At 50.1% G+C, this 25059-nt stretch overlaps 3 protein-coding genes across 6 annotated transcripts in view; 2 read left to right on the forward strand and 1 right to left on the reverse strand.

The window, feature by feature from the left end:
* Ttc25 (tetratricopeptide repeat domain 25) overlaps positions 1-6889 on the forward strand; it is a 29054-nt gene extending 22165 nt beyond the window's left edge. For both annotated transcript variants that reach the window (XM_031353613.1, XM_031353615.1), the window contains 3 exons: positions 216-316; positions 3611-3695; positions 6311-6889. In XM_031353613.1, the coding sequence (XP_031209473.1) occupies positions 216-316; positions 3611-3695; positions 6311-6720 (596 nt within the window). In that variant the 3' untranslated portion in view covers positions 6721-6889. The remainder of the gene's footprint in view (positions 1-215; positions 317-3610; positions 3696-6310) is intronic.
* Positions 6890-10961: 4072 nt separating this feature from the next.
* Positions 10962-17662, forward strand: Cnp (2',3'-cyclic nucleotide 3' phosphodiesterase). The gene is made up of 4 exons (XM_031355161.1): positions 10962-11126; positions 12312-12981; positions 15009-15148; positions 16257-17662. Exons 1-4 carry the CDS (start codon positions 11124-11126, stop codon positions 16704-16706), a joined length of 1263 nt encoding a protein of 420 aa, XP_031211021.1. The 5' UTR covers positions 10962-11123; the 3' UTR covers positions 16707-17662.
* Positions 17663-18523: 861 nt separating this feature from the next.
* The window catches only part of Dnajc7 (DnaJ heat shock protein family (Hsp40) member C7), a 36776-nt gene continuing 30240 nt past the window's right edge, over positions 18524-25059 (reverse strand). For 2 of the 3 annotated variants that reach the window (XM_031355159.1, XM_031355158.1), the window contains 5 exons: positions 20703-20776; positions 20248-20394; positions 19894-20046; positions 19301-19363; positions 18528-18842 (listed from right to left, as the gene is read on the reverse strand). In XM_031355159.1, coding sequence (XP_031211019.1) covers positions 18805-18842; positions 19301-19363; positions 19894-20046; positions 20248-20394; positions 20703-20776 — 475 coding nt within the window. In that variant the 3' untranslated portion in view covers positions 18528-18804. Of the gene's footprint in view, positions 18843-19300; positions 19364-19893; positions 20047-20247; positions 20395-20702; positions 20777-25059 lie in introns of all 3 variants that reach the window. The other variant, XM_031355160.1, reaches the window with a different exon arrangement.

Below are 25059 nucleotides of genomic sequence, written 5' to 3' on the forward strand. Positions count from 1 at the left end.
CCGAGGGCCTGGGAGCTACAGTGCCGGTCCGTGTATCCCGGTCCTCAGTGCTGCACAGACCAGGAACACGCTCCAAAGACAGAGCCGGGCTCCTCAGTGGTTATCTGGAGCTGATCCCAGCGGACACAGACTTCTAGTAGGTCCTTGCAGACCAGGGGCCCTGTCAAGGGGTACTGAGATTCTCAGTTTGTTTTATGCCTTCTTCCACTCTCCAGTGAAGCTGAGAGACTTCGAGTCAGCTGTGAATAACTTTGAGAAGGCCCTGGAGAGAGCCAAGCTGGTCCACAACAATGAGGCGCAGCAGGCCATCATCAGTGTGAGCATCTGTCAGCTGCTGGGCCGGGAGGGGTGGAGTGGGAGTGGGTGGCTGTACTCCCCTTTCCCCAGCTGCTTATTACCCACCTGTCACAGGACACATGATGGCAGGTGCCCTGGCTTTGACCTTTGCCACTGCTGGCCGTCTGTACAGCCGCGGATCCGAGTAGTGGTTTGATTGGAAACAAACGAACAAACAAAAGAAACAAAACTTTTACTAAACAGTCACCTCCTCAATGTACTCTGCACTATGACACTTCCTACTGTCTTTTGTTTGTTTGTTTATTTGTTTGTTTTTCAAGATAGGGTTTCTCTGTGTAGCCTTGGCTGTCCTGGAACTCACTCTGTAGACCAGGCTGGCCTCAAACTCAGAAATCCGCCTGCCTCTGCCTCCCAAGTGCTGGGCTTAAAGGCGTGCACCACCACCGCCCAGTGCCTACTGTCTTATTTTATGTATTTTAATATAATTATCCATTAATTAATTAATTAGATAGGAGGACTTTCCGTTGCCCAGGCTGGCCTCAACCTCCTAGAATCAAATGGTCCTTCTGCCTCAGGCTCCAAAGTAGCTGAGACTATAAGACTCTACGTGTAGGGTACACTACACATGGCTTTCTGGTTTCCTTTGTTTAATGCTGATTGGTGTTTCCTCTTCCTTTTTCTATTTGTGTGTCTGTGTGCGTGTGCGTGTGCGTGTGCGTGTGTGTGTGTGTGTGTGTGTGTGTGTGTGTGTGTGTGTGTGTTCACTCGCGCATGTACATGCGGAGGCCTTTAACACTGGGAACCATCTTTGCCCTCTCCCTCACCTCAATCACCAAGGCAAGGTCTCTCCAGCAACCCCAGGGCTCGCCGTCATACCCAGACTAGCCTCACTAGTTAATAGTCTCACTCACTAGGATAACCCTGTCTTTGCCTGATGAGACTGGAATTCCAGGAGGGTGGCACATCCACCTAGAATCCCCGGTTCTGGAATTCGAGCTAGTTCCCTGGATTGTGCAGCAAGCGTATATGACCTCAGCACCGTCTCCCCAATAAAACTGATTTTAGGACTTGCACTTTGAAACTGCTATCCCGTCTGGGGCCAGCTGGAAGCATCTGGATTCCCTTTCTCCTGCTTCCTCCCTGGTCTCTGGAAGAAGGCTCTGTGGGGCTAGGAAGGCCTTGGGTAACCTCCCTGTGGGGCCTTCACTGCTCAGGTCCCCCTTTGAGCTCCAGCCAAAGCTACTCTTCTACCCTTTCCCTATCAGATTGTCTTGTGCCCATGAACAAGTGCTTTAATCTCTGTCTAGAATGTTCTAAGTCCTCCTAGGTCTGCCTCCTCCAGGGAGCTCTCAGCCAGCCCATAAGTGTTAGCTTCGAGATCCTCTCCCACTGGGGACCTTCCTTGACCCCCTCAGTTTTGCAGTCACCCAGCCCCACGCCAGGAGGCATCTTGCTGACCTACTTTAAGACTGCAAAATTCAGTTTCTTAGTCATTAGCCATATTTCAAGGGCATAGCAGGCACATGTGGCTGGTGGGTCCACATGGTACAGATCTAGAATAGTTCCACTAGTGCAGACAGTCCTGTTGGACAGTGCTAGCCTAGACTAGAAGTGTCAGGGGCAGAGTCCACAAGTTGAATGAGGCAAAGCCAGGAGATACCTCAGGCTTGTCCAGCCCACTCCAGTCTCCTCCCAGAGATACTGCTCCAGGTGGATGTAGGACCTCAGCCAAGTCCAATGATGCGCACTGCAGGGGTCCCCAGCCATCTACCTCTTCCTGCTCACCAGAGTCCTTAGGCACTTTCCACAGTGGAGTCCTGGAAGGGTATCCCCCCGAGTCATCATCTGCTAGAGTGGGTTTTGATGGGGGCGCCTCTCCTCTGAAGCAGGCCCCTGGCTGAGAGGCCGGAGCACACAACCCAGCACCATTGACATGGCCTAAGGGGCCAGACTGGAGATTCAGGTAGCAGGAGCTTGAGAAAGGAACAGGCCGCCTTGACCGTGACACCCTGAGGATGCACCCAATAGGAAATAGGCCTTAGGCTGAGCTTTGAAGGACAAGCTGGGTTGGTCAGGAATAGCAGAGCACAGGGTGGGGGGCCAGGAACTGTGCTGGGGAAACAGGGGATGCCAGAAAAGAGACCTTTGGGGAGGAAAGTTTGTGGTGTGTTTAGAAAGAACTTAGCACGACCAATATTTCCATATTGCAGTAGAAAAATCCCTCCCAAGAGACCCCAGTGAGTGCCCCTGCTTCTTCTGTATTTCTCAGGGTAGCTTAGGCCTGCCATATCACTGCCCAGTTCTTGTTGAGGGACAGTCCTGTAACACATACCTCAGAATGCCCGCCTTCACTCCAGCCCTGCCACATGCTCCACGCTCCACGAGTCTCACTTACAGCCTCTCAGACTTGATCCTCTCTCACATGACCATCCACCGAGAGCACAAGTTAGTGTAAGGTGGAGGAATCCATGCATGGCTGGCTGTGATCCTGGGCCCATAAGAAGCTTGGTGTCTACAGGAAAACCAAGACAAAAGTATAAGTCCTTGTTTGTAACCAACACCATAAGGGAGCAGGGAGATTGAGGGTGAGAGCCCCTGTCTCCTGGGAGGCAGAGCTGGGGGCTATCCGAAAGGCAGGGCTGAGGTTACCCTGAAGGCTGGGCAGTGACTTCATTAATTGGTCCTCAGTGCCTCCTTGTGGGACCAGGTCTGAGACCCCCACCCCCACCCCACCTGCACTGCTATCTCCATGGCCCTAGAACCATGTTGCTCACCAAGCGCCCACTTACACATACCCTAAGGCTGCAGCTACTGAGCTCAGTGCCAGACTCTGAGACGACTATGACAAAGAGATGGAGGCTCTTCAAGACCCCACAGAAAGCAGGGCGTGGGGGGGCATGCTTGTAATACCACCAGAGGCAGAAGCTTGCAATCTGCAGGATGACCATGCTTTTGAGACCAGCTTGGACGACATACTTCATGAGACCCTGTTTCAAACCAAAGCAACCAGCCAGGTGTGTGGTTGCCCATGCTTGTAATCCCAGCACTTAGAAAGTGGAGGCAGGAATTTGAGGCCAGCCAGCAGGGATAGAAAAATTTGAGGCCAGCCTGTCTCCAAAAATGGAAAGGAATCTGGGTGGTGGTCACGCACGCCTTTAATCCCGGCACTTGGGAGGCAGAGGCAGGCTGATTTCTGAGTTCGAGGCCAGCCTGGTCTACAGAGTGAGTTCCAGGACAGCCGGGGCTACACAGAGAAACCCTGTCTCGAAAAAACAAAAAGGAAAGGGTTCACCAGCTCCTCTGCCTTCCACAGGCTTTAGACGACGCCAATAAGGGCATCATCGAAGAACTTAAGAAAACAAACTACAGGGAAATACTCAGGGAAAAGGCAGAGAGACGTGAGTCACTAACCCTACCCTCCCTCCCCCACCCTCCTCTACCGATTGATTGTCCTGCTTCACTCACCAGTCACTCCTAAGGCCAGGTGGGCATTGCCCTCTGAGTGTGTTCACGCACTTGCCAACAGCAGCTGAATCTCTTCCTGAATCAGGACGGGAAAGCATTCACTTCACCTTGGCCTGGCTTTGCCCCCAGCCCAGCTGCCCTGTGACTCCCTTCCATTCTGTCCTCCCTCAGGTTATTCGTGGGGTACCTAGCATTTTTATCACTCGCAAAGTGCCAGTTGGGTGTTAGATTCTCAGATAGACCTGGGCTCCCTCTGCAGGGCCCACAGGACCATTTCCAGCAGGTCACAGCAAGAGCAGGTGCTGGCAGGATGACAGGGCCACACCCAGGGCCACCACTGCCAGTCAGGGGCAGTGTAAAACACTGGTCCCTCTCACTCTGTCGGAGTGAGTGACTAGTGACCACGAGGTCACATGCTAGGGAGGGGTGCCACCTAGCCACTCTCCCAGCTCGGCTGTCTGCTGTTGCTCATCTGGAGCCTCTCACACCGCTTAGCAGTGCTGCTCTAGACCTCCAGGGAGCAAAGGGGTCTTTGCCCCCTCAGGCTCTACTCATCTACAGGGAAGGTCTGAGGGAAAAGAGTCAAATTATGGGCGAGCACAGGAGAGCTGGTTAGAGAAGAGCTTAGAAGCTGCTCTCCATTTGGTGCCTTGATGCTAGGTATTCTGGGAGTGTGGTAGGTACTACCGCCCTCTTACTGGGAATACTGTGGAAGTACTTAGTATTTGCTAAGGAGAGCACTCGAGTAGAGGGCTTAGAAATCCACAGGGCTGGGCAGTGGTGGCACACACCTTTAATCCCAGCACTTGGGAGGCAGAGGCAGGCCGATTTCTGAGTTCAAGGCCAGCCTGGTCTACAGAGTGAGTTCCAGGACAGCCGGGGCTACAGAGAGAAACCCTGTCTCGGAAAAAAAAAAAAAAAAAAAAAAAAAAAAAAAAAAAAAAAAAAAAAAAAAAAAAAAAAAGAAAGAAAGAAAGAAAAAGAAAAAAGAAAAAAAGAAATCCACAGCGGGTTTTCAGTCTGGCCATCTAGATTCTGGGTCTCAGTTGTGACCCCACAATGATTTCTGTAACAAACGACCTCTAGGATTCCGAACTCTCAGCCATGATGTGTGTGGGTGTGTGTGGGGGATCCAGGAGGACAGAGCCCAATGTGAATTATTAGCTAAAGCCCCCCTCACCCTAAGATTCAAGGGGAAGTCCTTTCTAGTCCCCATGACTCCCACAGCAGGGCAGCCAGATGACAGCTTGCCCTTATTGCACACATACATGTGTTGATACACACGTGTGCCATGTATATGGAAAACAGAGGCTAGTCATATTTGTTCCAGGGATCACCTGCTTCAGCCTCCTGAGAGCTGGGATTACAGGGCCACCACAATTGCTCAGGTTTTTGTTCTTCCGTTTTGGTGTGTTGTTTTGAGGCAGTGTCTCACGTTATCCCAGGCTGGTCTCAGAGTTACTCCGTAGCTGGGAATGCTCATCAACTCCTGGTCCTCCTCTAACCTCTACCCACCAAGTCCTGGGTTTATAGAAGTGTGCCTCCAATTCTCAGGGCTCGGGACTCAGGGTCATCCATTGCGCCATCGCTCCAGTGCCTGCCCCATGGGAGCTGATTCCCTCAAAGAGAGGTCAGGCTTCTGTCTGGAGATTGCACGGAGCAGTTAAAAAGCAACTGGAGCGATGGATAGGGGCTTCGGAGGTGGGCAGGAAGCAGCTTCCCCTCCTCTGGGCTGGCTGGCCACAGGCAGAGGAAAGATCTCATGCCTTCTCGTGGGGGCACTTCCTGCTCTGAACAGAAGAGGGCGCTGTTGTTTATCTTTTTACCTGGGGATGGCTGAGCCCGTTACACCACTGTTGCTGACTTCCCCACAAGCAGCTTCTGAGAAGAAGAGCATGAAGGATACCCACGATGTGATGGTGACTTTTCTACAACCATCAGACAAGGAGCAAGAATCATCCAGCACCCCCTCTTGCTCACAGCCTGCTCACATGTTTACAAAAGAACTCGACACTGACTGCTCCCCAGGGACAAATACAACGGTGGCAGGATGGGGCCAGTGGGGAAAAGACCCCATGTCACTTGTCAATACCTATGCCATTTTTGTCAAGGGAGGAAGGATGTCTTTTGCATCACAGCGGTGGAGGTGAGGTTGTAGGAGGTTCGGATATAGTGGCAGCGCCTGCTCACATGGTGTGGACCAAAGAGTAAGCACCCATGCCATTTCTGCTTTGGGGTCAGGAGGTCCAGGGTTCCAGTTCTGGTTTTGGTCTTGCTTGGAGGGAGATTGTGGTGAGATCTCCTTTGTGCCAGTCTTGGGTTCCCTTGCAATTAATTGCACGGTAATCCAGCGGTGTGACACATGGGGCGTCTCACCTGACGCCACAGCAGAGCTTCTTCAGGACCTGAGCAATGAATGACTGGTTCTCTCCCTTGGAAAGAGTGTGACATGTGACAGACACCATGTGACCAAGGCCACCCTCAGGTCTTTGCCTTGAGAAGCACAGGCTGAGTGTTTCACCCTGCACCACCCTGTTCTGTTTTTCAGAGGACATCTCATCATCGATAGACATGCAGACAACACCGGAGAAGGAACCGCAGCGAAGCCGAGAGGAGGAGAAGGTGGTGAAGCAGTGGGAGAAGGATCTGGAGAGTGAGAGAGACGCCACGGATGACGACGAGGGCTCAAAGCAGAGGCTGTTGAGGGTGGAGGAGCAAGACAGAAGAAGGTCAAGCTCGGGAGGACTCAGCAAAAGACTGTTGGGAGACAGTCACTCGTCAAACCTAGGGCTCAAGAGAGAGTCCATGGAAATCTACAGAAGGATCTCAAACGACTCACACCACCAACCCTCAGACGACAGCCAAAAAGAAGAAAAGAAACCAGCAGAAGCAGCCAGGGGAGAGGTCCAAAGATTGGAGAAAGCAAAAGAAGAGGAATCGAAAACCGGAGCTACTTAACAGCTGAGAAGGGATGAAGGCCGGCTCAGTAGGCTCGAGGTTCAGGCAGACAGGCTTCCCAGGCGAGATGTTTTGGAGAGGAAAAACTGGGAGACTGACTCCTACAGACCCCACCTCCCCCCATGTGCCCCTGTTTCCCCATTAAATATGCATCTTTAATTTTTACAGATCTCTGTGAGTCACTGTGCCGCCTCCCACCTCTCGTACTCCATAGGGACCAATGGAAGAGATGAGCGGAGTGGGTAGAGAAGCAGGTGAGCGTCAGAGAACGCAGAACGCTGAGAGAACAGGAAAGGAAAAGCCCTGAGAACAGAAGTGGCTTTGCTTGCTTCTCAGCCATTGACTCGGTTTCCCTAGGATGTACAAGGCTCGGGAGTGGGGTGGAGGTGTACAGAAACCACAGCTCAGCTGTCAGACTATAGGCCGTCTTATAAAGCCTGTAGGCCTTCAGAGGAGATAGGAGTGAAAGCTGGGCCTACGGGCAGGCCTGGAGAAGAGTCCCAGGATGTGCTACCTCCTCTGTGCAGCCTTAGGCTGCCCTGGGAATATTAGTTTCTAGAACACCACAGAAATCCCACTGAGAAGGCTGTTATTTCCTAGAGTTAGCCTGTAAACATCTGGCCTCAAAAGGATCAGGCCTGAGCTGGAGAGATGGCTCCGTGCTTAACTGCTGTCATGACTTCAATTTCCAGCAACCACATAGTGAGTGGTTCACAACCAACTGTAATGGATCTGATGCCCTCTTCTGGTGTGTCTGAAGACAGCTACAGTGTTCTTATACACATAAAATAAATAAGTAAATCTGAAAAAAAAAAAGGATCAGACTGTCTTAGTTAGGGTATTATTGCTGTGAACAGATACCATGACCAAGGCAACTCTTAGACAACATTGTTTTTTGTTTTTTGGTTTTTCTTTTTGGTTTTCAAGACAAGGTTTCTCTGTATAGCCCTGGCTGTCCTGGAACTCACTCTGTAGACCGGGCTGGCCTCGAACTCAAAAATTTGCCTGCCTCTGCCTCCCAAGTGCTGGGATTAAAGGAGTGCGCCACCACTGCCCAGCTTTAGACAACATTTAATTGGAGCTGGCTTACAGGTTCAGAGGTTTAGTTGATTATCATCAAGGTGGGAGCATGGCAGCATCCCAGACAGAAATGGTACAGGAGGAGTTGAGAGTTCTACATCTTCATCTGAAGGCTGCTAGAAGACTGATTCCCAGGCAGCTAGGATGAGAGTCTTAAAGCCCATGCCCATAGTGACACACCCACTCCAACAGAGCCACACCTCCAGTGCCACACCCTGGGCCAAGCATGTACAAACCATGCAGGCCTTTGCCATGTGGTCCAGAAGCAGGGCTGAAGATGACAGGCTGGGATGAAGACAGGATTCCAGTCAAGTGAGAGGCAATTCAAAAGGAGAATAACTTTGGTCCTCCAAACTTATCCCCAGATCATGTCCAGGAACTTCTGCCTGCGAGACAAGTGTTATAACACCAAACTATGGCCCCAGTCCCTAGATAAAAATATTTTAGGGCTGGCGAGATGGCTCAGTGGGTAAGAGCACCGACTGCTCTTCGGAAGGTCATGAGTTCAAATCCCAGCAACCACATGGTGGCTCACATCCACCTGTAATGAAATCTGATGCCCTCTTCTGGTGTGTCTGAAGATAGCTACAGTGTACTCATTTATAATAATAAGTAAATCTTTAGAAAAAAAATATTTTAAATCCTGTCATTTTTAAATTGCATTTTAAATGAGGCCAGAGAGATGGCTCAGAGGCTAAGAGCACAGGCTGCTCTTCAAGAGGACCCGAGTTCAATTCCCAGCACTCACATGGCAGCTCACAACTGTTTGTCACTCCAGTTCTCGGTGGTTCTAAATTCCCACATAGACACCTATGCAGGCAAAACACCAATGTATAAAATAAAAATCACCTATTAATCCAGGCAGTGGCAGATCCAGAAGGCAGAGGCAGACGGATCTCTGCAAGTTTGAGGTCAGCCTGTTCTACCCAGTGAGTTCCAGAATAGCCAGAGCTGGACAGAGAGATCTGTGTCAAAGAAAGAAAGAAAGAGTACATTTTAATTTATTTTTGTGTGCATTTATGTGTGCGAACCTACACACCGTGACGTACCTGTGGCAATCAGAGTAGAACAAGCTGAGGGAGTTGATTCTTTCCTACCATTCAGGGCCTTAAAGTCCAACTTGGGGTAACATGCTTGGCCATATTAACAACACTATCTTGGGGGCTGACGAGATGGCTCAGCAGGTAAGAGAACTGGCTGCTGTTCTGAAGGTCCTGAGTTCGGATCCCAGCAATCACATGGTGGCCCACAACCACTGGTAATGAGATCTGATGCCCTCTTTTGGTGCGTCTGAAGACAGCTACAAGGTACTTATATATAATAATAAATAAATCTTCGGGTGGTGGTGGCGCACACCTTTAGTCCCAGCACTTGGGAGGCAGAGGCAGGCAGATTTCTGAGTTCGAGGCCAGCCTGGTCTACAGAGTGAATTCCAGGACAGCCGGGGCCACACAGAGAAACCCTGTCTCAAAAAAACCAAAAAAAACCAAAAACAAAACCAACCAAACCAAATCAAACCAAACAAAACAACACTATCTCAACTGCTCCTGAGATACTATAAATAATTATATATTCATTTGTTTGTTTTGTTTTGTGTCTCTGTGTAGCCCTGTTGTCCTAGAACTAACTCTGTAGACCAGGCTGGCCTCAAATTCACAGAGATCTGCTTGCCTCTGCCTCCCAAGTGCTGGAATCAAAGAAATGTACCACATCCTCAAAGCTAGGATGTACTTTCTTAGCTTGCAGAAACCCCAGCATCTTAAACAACTGAGCATGTTTCTTTTTTGTTTGTTTGTTTGGTTGGTTGGCTTGGCTTGGTTTGGGTCTTTTTGGTTTTTCCAGACAGGGTTCTCTGTGTAGCCCTGTCCTGGAACTCACTCTGTAGACCAGGCTGACCTTGAACTCAGAAATCTGACTGTCTCTGCCTCCCAAGTGCTGGGATTAAAGGCGTGCACCACCACTGCCTGGCTGAGACTCATTTTTAAAACAACCAACTTTTATTTCGGGGGGGGGGGAGGTGGAGGGAGTACCCACCAAAGAAGACTGCTTAGACACAGGCGTAAGCCAATAGAAAGTCTCTATTAGCCAGCCTGCCACAACACTAGATGTTTGAGAACCCACTGTAGCCCAGCGCTTTTCTCAGGGTAGGCTTTTAAGCATAAAAACCATATCCTGTGGGGCTGGAGAGATGGCTCAGTGGTTAAGAGCACTGGCTGCTCTTCCAGAGGACTCAGCTTCAATTCCCAGCACCCCCATGGCAGCTCACAGCTATGTATAACTCTTGTTCCAAGGGATCTAACATCCTTAAATAGACATACACGTAGTCAAAACACCAATGTATATAAAATAAAAATAAATATATATAAAAAAACAACCCACATCCTATGTTGACATACTTCAGTCAGAAGCAGACTATAGAAGTCAAAAATCAAGGTTAGTACATGTAGAGACTTTCCCAGAATTATGGACTTTGATGAATTAGGTCTTTGTTTTTGTTTTAGGAGGCGGTGATGTCTATCGGCCTGGCTTTGTGGTCTGAATGGTATTTCCATCACATGTCAGTTGTGATAAGGTCTAGGGGCCTGTTTCAAAACATTAAGATATCTGCCTGTCACGTGCATGGCTACGCTTCACCATTTCATTCTAGCCTGGGGACCTAGGAAAGGCACCTGCCTCCTGATTTAAGAGTTTATCTCTCGGGCTCTGGAGAGATGGCTCAGCGGTTAAGAGCACGGACTGCTCTTCCAGAGGTCCTGAGTTCAAATCCCAGCAACCACATGGTGGCTCACAGCCATCCATAATGAGATCTGATGCCCCCTTCTGGTGTGACTGAAGACAGCTACAGTGTACTACAGTTACATATAATAAATAAGTAAATCTTTAAAAAAAAAAAAAAGAGTTTATCTCTCTCCTGGTGTTTAACCCAAGCACTTGGGAAGCAGAGGCAGGTAGATCTCTCTACCAGGCCAGCGTGATCTACATAGTGAGCCCCTGTCTCAGAGGAGGTCAAAAGTTAATCTTTAACTTTGAAGTAACAAAGAGGTGGAGTGGCTGACTCTTTTGGCATTGAGAATCCAGGTTTGCTTTTGTTTTCTACCAAGGCTCAGGCCGCAGCTTCCTGGCACCCAGGTTTCGATTCCCAGTGAGCGCGTGCGCAGAAGCTCGGACTGACCCCGCCCCCGTCCGCGCGCCCCACCCCCGGGCTATGAAAGGTCCCTTGCGTTGGGCCCCGACACCCCGAGACGCCCGTGTCCCTAGCGCAGGCGGGCGGCCCCGGAGACATAGTGCCCGCAAAGGCGGTGACGGTGGTGCGCCCACTCATCATGGTGAGCGCAGCGCACGCGTGGGGGTCGGGGCGGGAGAGAGGCTAACTGAAAGCGAGAGTCTTGGGGTTTGCATGGGCAGAAGTAGCTTGCAAATGAGGGCAGCAGGTTCTGGAGTTGAAGTCCAACCTCTGGGTCCTCCAGGGCAGCCCGAAGGCAAGGAGAGCGGGGAAGTTTTGGGGGGAGTCTCAGTGTCTTTGGAGAAGGGAATATCGCAGCAGGGAAGAGAAAGTGGTGACACCAGCTGGCAAATGGGTCTTGGCCCCGGGGGTAGCGCCAGAGAGTCCAGGGTTGTTGTGAAGCCAGCGCTGGGAATGGGTTCCTGCTCAAGGCTATAGCGAAGCCATAAGCCAGCTAAAATTCTCAGGGTGCACACCAAAGGTGGAAGCCAGTGTAGATGACAATTGAAACCGCTATTTCTTGTTGCTTTTGTCAGAGAGATGCTGCTAACACACAGCTGAGTAGGGGGCAAAGATCTCTGAATACAGATGCCCTGTGCCCCCTTAGTCCTACAGATTGGGGGAGGGGGAGCAGCGAGAGAGCAGAGGAGGTGGTAGTTGTGAATGAAGCCCTTTGTCCAGTGCCCTCCTGCCCTGCCCCCCACCAGCCCTCTGTGGGACCATTGTCCCCCCACACCCAGACAAGAGAGTATTATCTGCTGGTGCCATTGTTGGGTGGAGGGAGGCGGTCTTTGGGTCACCCTCCTCTGCCCTCACCCTCCTCTGCACACTCAGAGCCAAGGCAGCTGCGGCTTTGCCCATACATAGAGCCTCAGGCCTCCAAACAGGACATCCTTAAGAAGTGCCAGGAATATATAAGTTAGGGTTGACTGGGAGCAACAGGCACTTGCTCCCTTGCATGCCCTGCCACCAAGGTGTTCTGAGAGGTAGCAGAGAGTGATCCTTGGAGCCAGGAGAGTGAGAGGTCAGATAGCTTCTGAGAGATTCCCTCTACCCTTACAACGCTGCTGTTGAAGATACCGAAGGACCTACTGGGAGGAAGAAAAGCCACCATTCCCCCTCCGGGGAAAAACATCCACCATTCAAAGGTGTTTTAAGTTAGGCTTGGGGAATTCCTGAACTGACATCGGTCCCCCTCTGGACGAGCTAGTCCAAAGACTAGGGTGTGGTGCTTGCGGGCTGGCCTTGAGGAGCCTGGGCTGACATCTCCTCCTCTCTTCTTACCCAGAACACAAGCCTTACCCGAAAAAGCCACACATTCCTGCCCAAGATCTTCCTCAGAAAGATGTCATCCTCGGGAGCTAAGGACAAGCCAGAGCTGCAGTTCCCTTTCCTTCAAGATGAGGACACGGTGGCTACTCTTCACGAGTGCAAGACGCTCTTCATCCTGCGTGGCCTGCCGGGCAGCGGCAAGTCCACTCTGGCTCGGCTCATCCTGGAGAAGTACCGCAACGGCACCAAGATAGTGTCTGCTGATTCTTACAAGATCACTCCTGGCTTGAGGGCAGAGTTCTCTGAGGAGTACAAGCGTCTGGACGAGGACCTGGCTGGCTACTGCCGCCGGGACATCAGGGTTCTTGTGCTTGATGACACCAACCATGAGCGGGAGCGGCTGGATCAGCTCTTTGAAATGGCAGACCAGTACCAGTACCAGGTGGTCCTGGTGGAGCCCAAGACGGCGTGGCGACTAGACTGTGCCCAACTCAAGGAGAAGAACCAATGGCAGCTGTCGATCGATGACCTGAAGAAACTGAAGCCGGGGCTGGAGAAGGACTTTCTGCCGCTCTACTTTGGCTGGTTCCTGACCAAAAAGAGTTCTGAGACCCTCCGAAAAGCTGGCCAGGTCTTTCTGGAGGAGCTGGGGAATCACAAGGCCTTCAAGAAAGAGCTTCGACACTGTAGGTGGTGGTAGGGAGGGAGAAGGGCAGCTAGAGCCTTGTACTGTTTGCCTGTGTTGGAGTGCATCCGCCTTGCCAGGCATCCAGGTGGCTGAGCTCAAAGGATGGGGTTGATGGGTGGAGGATACAGGCAGCAGCTTCCAGGACTAGCCAGAAGCAAGGCTTTAGTGGAGAAAGACATGTACGTAGCTCCTTTCTTGCCTCCCTCTTCCCTTCCAGCACCATCCTCCCAGTTTGGGCTCTAGACCACTATCTGAGTCTTAGAGGTGGGAAAACTGTAATTCTCGTTGCCAATATGCTATAACCTCGGAGGGAGACCAAGGCTGTCAAAATCAGTTTTAGCAGCAGAATGTATGTTTCCAAGCAAAATATGAGATGGAAACCTAAACTGTGCAAAAAAGTAGCAAGGCCAAGCCTGTGTGACTTTCTGGAGGATGGATCTTGGGCTCCCCCACCACATCTCAAGCTGTAGAGAACCCGGCTTCGTGCCTTCTAGAACATCCTCTCCACATAAGAGACATGCCCAGAAAGGATGTAAGAGATGCCACCTGTACCTGGGTATGAGTCAGGAGGGTTCTTTCCTGGTAAGGGCTGTTGGCTCCAGTGAGTAAATCGTCTGGGGTATGGAAGGCTCCTCGGCGGTCCCATTCCCCCGGAGTGTCCCACAGGTGCCTGAGTCTTTTTGGGGTGTTCGTTTTTTTTTTTTTTTTTTTGGAGACAGAGTCTATGTAGCCTTCCATGGTTGGCCTGGAACTCAGTCTGTCCATCCATCAGGTTGGTCTCTGACTTGCAGTAATTCTCCTGCCTTTCCTTCCCAGTATTGGAGAGACGGGCACTCTCAATTTTAGCTGGTCTGTGAACAAACCTCTTCATTTTTGTTGTTCGATTGCTCCGGGGCAAACATCCTTCATGCCCATGTGAGTTCTCAGAAAACTTGTTTCTGGGCTCCTAAGGCTCAAACTCTACAGGGAAGATGTTGGTTGAGAGCCAGCCCATTTTTTTGTATAGAGTGAAGGGCAGCCCTAAGAGCCAGGGCTTCTGGCCAGAGCTGGTGGTGCTGGCCAGGGTATGATCGCTGCTTGATGCTGGCTTTGGCCACAAACACCAGAATGCTTTTCTGCTCTGAGTGTGACAGGGGACATCAGAGACAACAACAAGGCGTGCTCAGAATAGAGGCTCCCTGGAAGCGTTAGCCTTTGGGAAGGAATGGAAAAGCTACAGACGGAGTTCGGCCACCAAACTTGGCCTTTGTTTGGAAGCCCAGCTTTGACATCATGGTCCTCGGCCATCTTGTCCCACTGTACCTAGGACTCTTCCTGTTCCAGACCCTTGGCTTGCTCTCCTCCTCCATGAATGTCTGCAGGGCATATGGAGTGGGCCACCCCTGGGTGAAATGGTTGCTGTAAATCTCAGAGGCCCTGAGGAATTTGGGGGTATGGCAACTGTGTCGTGGTGGGCTGACATGTCACCCACGTGTCTCAGATGGCTAGTAAGTGGCAAGATGGGCTTCGTTTGCCCATGTAGTCACCTTCTCACCCTGCTTTCCCTCTCCAGGTATGATGCTGACCTTTGGCTTGTATGGCCTAGCCCTATGTTACACATGCCTTAGAACTCAGGTAGAGATGTAAAGCTCTATACACTGTATAGCCAGCATGATTTAGTTGGCTCCCTGTAAAGCATTAGACCCAGGACCCTATGCATGCTGGGCAAGGACCCCAGCTCCCACCCCTGCCCCCCAAGAACTCCAGATCCTCCTGTATCTATTTTTCTGGAGCTAGGGTTACATGTGTATGTTACCATGCTTGCTTTACATGGTGCCAGTGCTGAGGACTCAACCTGGGGCGTTGCGCAGGCTAGGCCCGCCCTTCTGCCAACTGAGCTCCGTCTCCAGCTAGCAAATAAGTGAAGCACACAGCAGAGCCGCCTGAGAGCATCTTTAGTGATGGCCCTGTTTTTGGCCTGCAGTTTCTGAGATAGGTGTTGGTAGGCCCAGCTTCTCACCCTGACTGACCTTTCTTCTTCTGCAGTTATTTCTGGGGATGAACCCAGGGAGAAGCTTGAGCTGGTCAGCTACTTTGGAAAGAGACCTCCAGGTGTGCTGCACTGTACAACTAAATTCTGTGACTACGGGAAGGCTGCCGGGGCAGAAGAATACGCCCAGCAGGATGTGAGTTCTCCCCAGGGACACCCCAGTGGAGGTGGGGAGGGTAAGTGGGTTAGAGTACCTCCTGGTACTGCAGTATAGAGCAGAGACATCACACAGTGGTTGGAGAAGTGTGGCCTCCAGTCTTTGGTGTGGTCTGTACTCTTCTTTTATCCTTTCTTAGGGACTCACTAGTTCCATCTCTCTCCGGGGCCCACCAAAGGGCCTTTTCCCTGATGAAGATTTATGGAGAATGCCAGGCAGCAGCAGGTCCTTGCTCTGGCCTCTCGAGCCCCTGTTAAGTCCCAGAATTTCAAATGCTAAAGAGTCCTGTGTTCCAGAGAGCCTGTTCTATTGGCCTTGCTCCAGAGGGAAGGAGTGGCTTAGGATACTGAGCCTGCACCATAGCACACAGCCTTGGCTGGATACAGCCATCTTTAACTCCCAGCACGTTGCCTAGTTCCTAATGTCCTTTACCTTCGCCTTCCCAGGAGCCATTCACCTGCTTGCTTACTGGCCAATCCCTAGGGAAACGGGAACTAAGAGCCATGTTCTCAAAGCCTAGTCCAGTGGAATGGCTGAATATATATTATCGCTCCTTCCTATTGTCTGTTTAGTAATGCTTGCTCACTAAGCACCCGCCACACACTGCTCTTGGAACAGAAGATTTTACAAAAGGAGTTTACAGTTGGGTCACATGATCTCACGGAAGGGGATCAGGTGTGGCCGGAGGTAATCAAACGTAGACCACAGTGTGTTGGTGGAGTGAGCCGTGGAGCAACAGTTGTGGCTGATCTAGTCTCTTCACCTACCACTCTGTCAGTCGTGTTTGCTTGGAGATAGGCTCTAGTGTTCCCTCTCTCTTACAGGTGACTAGCCAAGCAAGGCAAAGAGGCTAGGAGCCTAGAGCTTAGTAAACGGGGTCTGTATCCGGTGCCTTTCTGAGGGCCTTTTTCCAACCTTAGCTTGAGTGGCTTGTGTTGTGTGTCTGTTTAAAACCCTTTATCAAAAACAATACAACACAAAACAAGACCCCCTGCACAGCCACACTCATTTTCTCACCCGGGGATGGACCACCCTTGCCAGCTTTGCCAGCTGTCCCTCTAACATGGGCCCCCCTCTCTTTCCCCAGGTGGTGAAGAGATCTTATGGCAAGGCCTTCAAACTGTCCATCTCTACTCTCTTTGTGACACCCAAGACAGCTGGGGCCCAGGTGGTGCTCAGTGAGCAGGAGCTGCTGTTGTGGCCAAGTGATCTGGACAAGCCATCTGCCTCCGAGGGCCTGCCCCCAGGGAGCCGAGCTCACGTCACATTAGGCTGCGCAGCTGATGTGCAGCCAGTGCAGACAGGCCTTGACCTCTTAGAGATTTTACAGCAGGTGAAGGGGGGCAGCCAAGGTGAGGAGGTGGGTGAGCTGTCCCGGGGCAAGCTCTATTCCTTGGGCAAAGGGCGCTGGATGCTGAACCTGGCTAAGAAGATGGAGGTCAAGGCCATCTTCACAGGGTACTATGGGAAGGGCAAACCTGTGCCCGTACATGGCAGTCGGAAGGGGGGTGCCATGCAGATCTGCACCATCATCTGAGAGTTCATACCACTGTACCACAGCTGTGGGCACAGCAACATGCCTTCCATTTGATTTTTAAGATATTTTTTTTTTTACTCAAAGCTAACATACCTATAACTTTTTAGGAGTCTGTAAAATAACCACCAGTTTCTTGTACCCACCCTCTTTTCCCTTAATACCCAGCTCTCAACACATGCGGGTGGGCAGAGGAAGAAACCTCTGACCAGAACCTAGACCAGAGGTGGCAATAAAAGGGCTGGGTCATTGGGCCTGAATCGGCATCTGCCCAGATGCAATCCAGGAACTTTTAACCCTCCCGTAGGCCCTGCCCATCCAAAGCTGGGGACACACACCTCAGAGCTGCCACACATCACGCTAGGGACAAATGCTACTGCCACAGGATAACAGTGGTAGTTTCGAGAGGGGTCGGATCCCTGGGTGCCACTCTTAATCACTATAGCCCTTAGGGAGGCTTGGGCTATTTACTGGGCTGTAAAAGGGATTCGCCTCTCACCTTCGGTCATTGCTGAGTCCCTGTCTCCTTCACACTGTAACTAGGGTAATGGTGTGATCAGTAGGGGAGGAAATGGAATTACCAGGAGCCACCTCTCTGGTTTCAGTCTGGCCATCTACAGCAGCATGTCTCTGCTGTGTGGACGGAGGCCAGGCTCGGAGAGATGCCCTGAGGAGCTCCAGCTTGCCTCCGTGGTGCCTCTGAGCCTCCTCTAAAGGAGGGTGGTGGGTACCAAGAGCCAATGGAGGGGACCCTGAGCTGGCAAGAGGAAGCCCCATCTCCTGCTCTGGGAAAGTCTGAACATGCTCGTGTGCTGTGGTTCTTGGAGTACCTCACTCTGCCTTCAGCTCAGTAAACAGTTGCTACCCAACAATCTGGGATTTAGGTTCCTACCCTCACCCTGTGCTGCCCACCTCAGCGACAACTAAGACTGATACTGAAATAAATCATGTTAATCCCAGCTGTGTGCTATCACTCTTGGCCTTCTGTGTCCAGCTCAGTCTTCCCTGGGGTTAGGGCTGCGTACATTAAGACTAGCTTTGTCCCACAGCTTGGGGCCATCGGTCCTGTCTCTCCTCTGCTGGCTGGGCACAGCTGTGATGAGGCTGGGCAATGCAACAGTGTTGGCTTTCATGAAGCAGAAAGGAGAGGCTAGCTGCAGACTCATCCAGAGGTGGGGGTTGGCTGAGAGCCAGGGACTCGGAGCACAAAGCCTTTATCTGACAGCTAAGGCGCCAGGTGGCCTTGCCCCAGAGACCTCCCAGCAAGGCAGAGTTCCCAGCATGGGCTTTGCAGGGTACTTGGAGAAGGCAACCTTGCTCCCCTCCAGGCTCACAGGGTCCTGACAGCTCAGCAAACCTACCTGGGACTAACTGCTCTGTTGCTCTGGTTCAAGGCCTCTTTCTCCCTGGCTATCTGTGCCATCAGCACCTGCACTTATGACGGGGCTGCAGATCCCTTCTCCATGTTGCCTCATGTAAACAGGAAGAGACCAATCGTGCATTTGCAGAGAACAGTTTCCAACAGTCTGAGCCTTAAGCCAGCAAAGGCCCGAGACCAGGAGCTGCCTGCCACGCTTTGAAAGAGCTGAGGTCGGGAGCAGAATTTTGTCCTCGTGTCCATATCCCTCAAGCTTTCGGTGACTTGCTTTAGGAGCAGGACAATGTGGGGGCTCATACCTCAATCCCAGCACTGGAGAGCGCTGAGGCAGGAGGATTGATCTAGCCTGAACCTACATAGTGAGAATACACACATACATACCCCTGACACCTATGCTCCTGGGTGAACCTCAGGTACAGAGCAGCTGCCAGAGCCAAGGACCAAAGAACGGTCAAAACATTTTATTCTTTTTCTTTTTTAATAAAGTTAAACAATACAACAAAAATTCACAAGCTGCCTCCCTGTCTACCCCTGGCCTCCCTCCCTCCCTCGTCCTCAGCACTGGCTCCCTTTCCTTCACCCCTCATACAGACACAGGGCACCCGACTGAGAAAACGAAACTGCTCTAAGTACACAGGGACATGATGGAGGAGGTGAACTGTCCACACTCATGGTTAAACCAAGCAAGGCTGCATGTTCTGGGTTCGAAGTAGTTGGCCTTCATTAGCCAAACTGAAAGTAGAAATTCCCTGGGCCAGATGCTGAAAGGAAAAAGAAAGGCTTGTTAGTTGGCTCTGTGGTTTTCTTAGGAAAATCACTGTTGTTATACCAAAGTCTTCAAGAGCAGCTTAATCCAAACAAAGACTCCAAGGGTATCAACCAATCTGAGCCTTGAGCACGAGGGCCAGAATGCAGGGCAAGCCCCCTACCGCTGGGCTGGAGTGCACTTTGTGTGGAGCCTCGGCACACCCTCACTCTTACGGAGAAGGCATGATACTAAGGGGCTTGGTGATGCTTCGCTGACCCTGTTAACTGCACTGAGAATGGTCCCAGGCAAAAAAAATCAACCCAGGAGTCTCATCAGCCACACTAGAACAGATGCATGTCCCGCTGAGCAAGGATCCAGCTGTCTCCACTCAGACTTCCCAGGAGCTGCCTGACTGAGGGGCCAGTGCTGGTCTGTCACCTGGGAGCTCTCAAGAGCAGCAAGCATACCTACCTTCAAAGCTGAAGCCCCCAGGACCACCGAAGAATGCCTTGAAGATGTTGTTTGCATCAAAATCTGGTGAGAAGCACGGAAGGGGCAGAAAAGGGGAAAATGAGGAAGATCTGAGGAACCAGACGCAGACTTCTGAGGCTCACTTTCCTTTTCCATTTCAGCCTAGATGTTAGCAAACCTCTCCCCACGATCAGCCCAGGCAGAACCTGTGACCCTGCTCCTGGGATAAATATTCCCTTCCAGGTGTAATCTAGAAGGAAAGCTTCCCCTGCCTCACCGGCTCTGACTGCTCTCCTTACCTAGGACTATTACTTGCATCATGCCTTCCTATAGTGCTGGGGCTATATTGAGAAGGCTCAAGTCCAGTGTTACCAAAATCAATGTACCAGTCCTAGAGATCCTGACTCTGTAGTCCAGGTCCCAATAGTTCTGATGGCTCCAGCCCTAGCTCATCTTTTTTGACAGCTTACTGGCTTACATCACTGGCTGACTACTTAAGACCTCCCCTCTGAGGTGTCCCAGCCCAGCTGCCCAGGGGGCAGAAGCCTTGGTAACCACAGCAGGGACTTTTCCAAATGCCGAAACCAACTCACCGCCCATATTCATGCCCTCCTCATCCAGGTCCTGCCCACTGTCGTAGCGAGTCTTTTTCTTGGGGTCAGAGAGAATGGTGAAGGCCTCTCCCACCTCCTTAAACTTCTTCTCCTCCTCCTTCTGAACTTCTGCACTGGCCCCACTGTGCCGATCTAGAGGAGGAGTCAGTGAAACCAGGGACACAGGAAAACAAAGTCTATTACTGTCCAAGTTTGGAATGTGGCACCTCCCACAGCCTGGAGGGTAGGGAGCCCAGCACCCCCTTCTTCCCACGGAAGAGCGAGCCTCCTAGGTGCCCAATCCCAATGCATCTGCGCTGCGGGTTCTCCTGCTACACCTCCTTCAGCGCTCACCTGGATGGTGCATCAAGGCCCGTTTCCGGTAAGCTTTCTTGATCTCATCCTCAGAGGCATTCTTGTCCACTCCCAGGATCTTGTAGTAATCTTTCCTCTTGCTTTTCTTCAGCTCCAGCTGTGCATTCTTAAGGAGCTGTTTGTGTTCTGGAGGGAGACAGGCGCACCAACAGACAGCGCAGCTGACTAGAGGGTACAAACTTTGGTAACCACAACAGGGGTTCTTTGGGTGCTTTCTTCTGAATATATAGGAAGTGAGAATAACAGTGAGGAGCCAGAGCCAGAGCACAGGTGCCTGAGCCCCTCCCAGGAACTATTGGCTACTTCCAGACTTGTGACCAAATAAATGAGCTCCAGGAACAGTCCTAGTGCTACCTCCAATAACCCACATTTAACATTAAGGCTGAGATGACCACAACCCTGAGCAGTGAGTCTCTGCCCCTTTGTCCTCTTACCTTTTGTTTTCTCCGTCTGATACACTTTTTCATAGTCCCGCACAGCTTCTTCAAACTGCTCTGTGTCCATGTAACTGAGAAGGAAGTACAGGGTAATATAGCACTCAGACATAAATAGTAATGGCCTGTGGGACCTTCTAGGGAGAAGGTATGGCTCATGCAAGAGATACACACTTTTTGGTAGGATGTTTCAGCAAACAGTAGAATTCCTTATCTAAAAAATGAATTAACTCTCAGTTCCTGAAAGCAAAAAAGCCTCCTGGCACGTGTATCCAGCCAGCAATCCCCTACTCTGAGCAGGCAAGGGCTAAGGGAAAAGTTCTTGGTGTCATAGCACTGCCCACCAGGAAAGACAATGTGACAGCACCCACTTGACTGCTCTAGATGAAACATAAGAGAAAGTGACCATGTGAGACAAACTGCTGTGAAAGAGCTTTGACATCTTCAGTGCCAGACATGCAGGGCCAGCCCCAACCAAGGCTACAAGTGGGGTTAGTTGAGCCACTAGAAGGATCAAGGTTAAGGTGGAAGCCACTGGCAAATGCTTCCACTAAGATCAATCTCAGAGGTAGAGGTGAGGCAGAAGAAGGGACTCCCAGCACAGTCTTGCTTCTATTTCCGTAGCACAAAAGCAAAGAGGGAACCCTGGGCCAAAATGGGAGGAGTGACTGGAACAGGATCAGTCAAAGTATCAGGACTTTGGAAGTGCTGTTTCCCACAGAACCAAGCGGTATTCTAACCACGTGATGGCACCAAGTCTGTTCTCTCCATCTAACAGACACAACATCTGCTAAGAATGGGCAGAGTCAACACAGTGCAGCTAGCTGCTACACTCCCAGGCGGTCCACACTTCATCACACTAGACCATCTTAACACATGGCTGCTTTGGAGGCCAGGGCAGGGAGACTGAGAACCAACGTGGCTGGCCAAAGAGAAGTTTGATAATTAGGCTCTCTGAATTTCTGGAAATACATTCATCTTTGACTTATAAAAAACAAAACAAAAACAACACACACACACACACACACACACACACACACTAATGTCCAGCCTGGGTAAATTGCCTTTAATTGTAGAGTCAGGAGGCAGAGACAGGAGGATCTCTTTGAGTTCATGGCCAGCTTGTTTGACATTGTTAAGACTCTGTCTCAATAAAGCAAACCAAATAAAAACAAAAAGCACAATGCCCTGCAGACAGAGGGTAACTAGGAACATAGAGAACTAATTCATAGGTCAAAGTGTCAGATAATCTAAAGTACAGTAACTTAACACACATCGCCAGGTAGTGCTGGTCCCCACCTTTAATGCCAACATTCAGAAAGCGGAGGCAGGTGGATCTCTGTGAATTTAAGGCCAGCCTGGTCTACAGAGTGAGTTCTAGGACAGCCAGGGCTATACAGAGAGAAACCATGTCCCCAAACAAACAAACAACAACAAACCTGACATCTGAGACCGTCATGATCACTAGGCCTATACATAATGTAGTAGACAAGTACCAGGACACTGACTTGCATTCTTTTGCTGTTGGTGGTTTGGTTTCTTTTTTGTTTTTTGTTTTGTTTTTTTTTTTTTTTTTTTTTTTTTTTTTTTTTTTTTTTTTGAGATGAGGTCTTTCTCATTTTGTAGCCAAGGCTGGACTAGAATTTACTATGTAGTCCAAGCTGGCCCTGAATTGGCAATGTTCCTACCTTAGCTTCTTAAGTACTGGGATTACAGGTGTGAATTGCCCAGGAAGATCTGCATTATTTCACATAAACTCAAAAAATCTTTCCACAGCTTGTAAATGTTGAAGAAAAGATAGAGAAAGTAAAGCCTTAAGGGAGAGTTCTTCTAGCTTATGCTGAGAGGTAGCAAACAGCTCTCATCTGTCCAACTTTAAGGCTAAGCTGAGCCCAGTCGTATGGTGGTCAAGCCTCTCTAGTGTTTGCAGTCCAGAGCTTCTGGGACTGTTGCTACATTCTCAGCCTACGATGCCAAAGTGGCCACTGCCCCACACTGGAGTGGAGATTCAGAGGCAAAGCCACTCAGATACAAAACAAGGAATTGTCAATGACTTCTGATTTTTGTTGACTGTAAACACACACATACACACACACAAAATCATCTCCTATTCCACTGTCTCCTAGCAAACTAAGAATGCGTGACGCTTCATGTTTCCAGTTCCTATAGTACAGAGAATCAGGGTAGTAGGTACCAGAGGATCCTACTCTTTTGCTGCTAGAAAAAAATTGCAAGGAATTTTTTGCATTTTGTGTTGCTTAAAGCCTTCAGTTGGGTCAAAGGGTTGGGTGTTTGTTTGTTTGTTTAATTAATTAAATTTTTTGAGATGTAGTTTTATGTAGCCTAGACTGGCCTTGAACTTTTTTTTTTTTTTTGAGATTCTCCTTGTGGCTCTGGCCATCCTAGGACTTACTTTACTGTAGACCAGGCTGGCTTCAAAATCAGAGACCCACTTTGCCTCTGGCACCCAAGTGCTGGGATTAAAGGTATAGGCCACCATGTCTGGCTGAACTTGTGAATTTTTAAAAATCATTTACTGGCCAGGCAGTTGCAGCATATACCTTTAACCCCAGCACGTGGGAGGCAAAGGCAAGGTGGGTTTCTGTGAGTTTGAAGACAGCCTGGTCTACACAGTAAGTCTACCCCAGGACAGCCAGGGCTACACGGAGAAACCCGGTCTCAAAAAAACAAACAAACAATCAATACATTTACTGTGTGCTCGTGCTTGACTATACAGCATGTGTTCATTAACTCTTGGCAGTCAATTCTTTCTACCACACTGATCCTGTGGATGGAGTTGGGGTTGTCCAGCTTGGTGGTGGTAGGCTCCTTTACCCAATGGACCATCTCTCTAGCCCAGCCTTGGACATCTGATCCTCTTATCTCCCTCTTTAGTGTGGGGATATAGACATCTGACAGCAAACCCAATTATAGAGTGCCAGCGACCGCAACTGTGCATGCTAGGCAAGCACCCTACCAATGTCCATTCTCTTCTGTGGGGTAAGGGGCAAGGAGACAGTAAACCCAGGGCCTCAAACATGCTAGGCAGGGTCTACACAATTAAGCTATACCTCTTCTACCCAAGCTTCCATTTCTGTGTGACAGTGGGTATGATTCTGGAATGAATAAGGACTAGTCTCTCAGAATTGATAATACAATTCATGTATGTTTTCACTGGACAGACTTAGTCATCCACTTAAATTTATTTAAAAAAAAATTACACATACCAGCAGTTTTTATATCTTAATGGTGAGGATCTGAGGGCTCTCTATACCACCGACTAGGGAGTTTCTGGTTCAAGCATTAGTGAGTAATGCTTGAACTACTTTACAGTTGGTTTTACAGTTTATAATTAGAAATAAAATGGGCGTTGGAAAAATGATACCCAAGAACTTCCTTTTCTATTAGGATCTTTAAAACCAGCATCGGCCAGGCAGTGGTGGCACACGTCTTTAGTCCCAGCACTTGGGAGGCAGAGGCAGGTGGATTTCTGAGGCCAGCCTGGTCTACAGAGTGAGTTCCAGGACAGCCAGGACTACACAGAGAAACCCTGTCTCAAAAAACCAGAAACTTAAAAAAAAAAAAAAAAAAGAAGAAAAAAACCCCAGTATCACACTGTCCAGGCTGAGATGGGGGTGGGGGGAACCCCACAGGGCTGGGGAGGTAGTTTGGCGTGTACAGTGCTTTCCCAGTGTGTATAGAAACACATTAAAGCTGTGCTGATGCTAGCCTCCATCCTAGCACTTTAAGAGGCGGAGACAGGAGGATCACAAGTTCAATGTCATCATTACTATACATAGAAAGTCTGAGGCCAGCTTAGCCATCTTTAAGAAAAGGAAACAACCGCTTTTAATCCCAGCACTTGGGAGGCAGAGGCAGGTGGATTTCTAAGTTCGAGGCCAGCCTGGTCTATAGAGTGAGTTCCAGGACAGCCAGGACTACACAGAGAAACCCTGTCTTGAAAAAAACCAAAAAAGAAAAGGAAACAACAAAATCAAAACCAGGAAGTTCTTTGCTTAGAGAACAGGAGGAAATGAAATGACTTTTTCTGTCCACTGTGCCAGGTGCTAAACCCAGAGTCCTGGTGTGTACATGTTTCTGTGGGAACATAGGCTCACACTCACCAAGGAACACGTAATGGAGGCGGGAGGACTGCCTTGAGTGTTAGTCTTCACCTTCCACTTTGAGACTGGGTCTCTGTTTTAGCAATGTGTAATATGCCAGGCTAGTTGGCCTGTGAGCTGCTGGGGGCTCTCCTGTCTCTCTCCATCTCACTGTAGGGTGCTGGGATTACAGACATCAGGCTTTATGTGGGTTCTGAAGATCTGATCTCACCTCTCTGCTGGGCTGGCATCTC

The sequence above is a fragment of the Mastomys coucha genome, unplaced genomic scaffold (genome assembly GCF_008632895.1).
Source record: "Mastomys coucha isolate ucsf_1 unplaced genomic scaffold, UCSF_Mcou_1 pScaffold5, whole genome shotgun sequence".
Classification (NCBI taxonomy): Eukaryota; Metazoa; Chordata; class Mammalia; order Rodentia; family Muridae; genus Mastomys; species Mastomys coucha.

Bases quoted from the DNA above. Each gene is read 5' to 3' on its own strand.
- Cnp (XM_031355161.1), top strand. The intron at 12,982-15,008 runs GTAGGTGGTGGT...CTTCTTCTGCAG, and splicing joins CAAGAAAGAGCTTCGACACT to TTATTTCTGGGGATGAACCC. The intron at 15,149-16,256 runs GTGAGTTCTCCC...CTCTTTCCCCAG, and splicing joins AAGAATACGCCCAGCAGGAT to GTGGTGAAGAGATCTTATGG.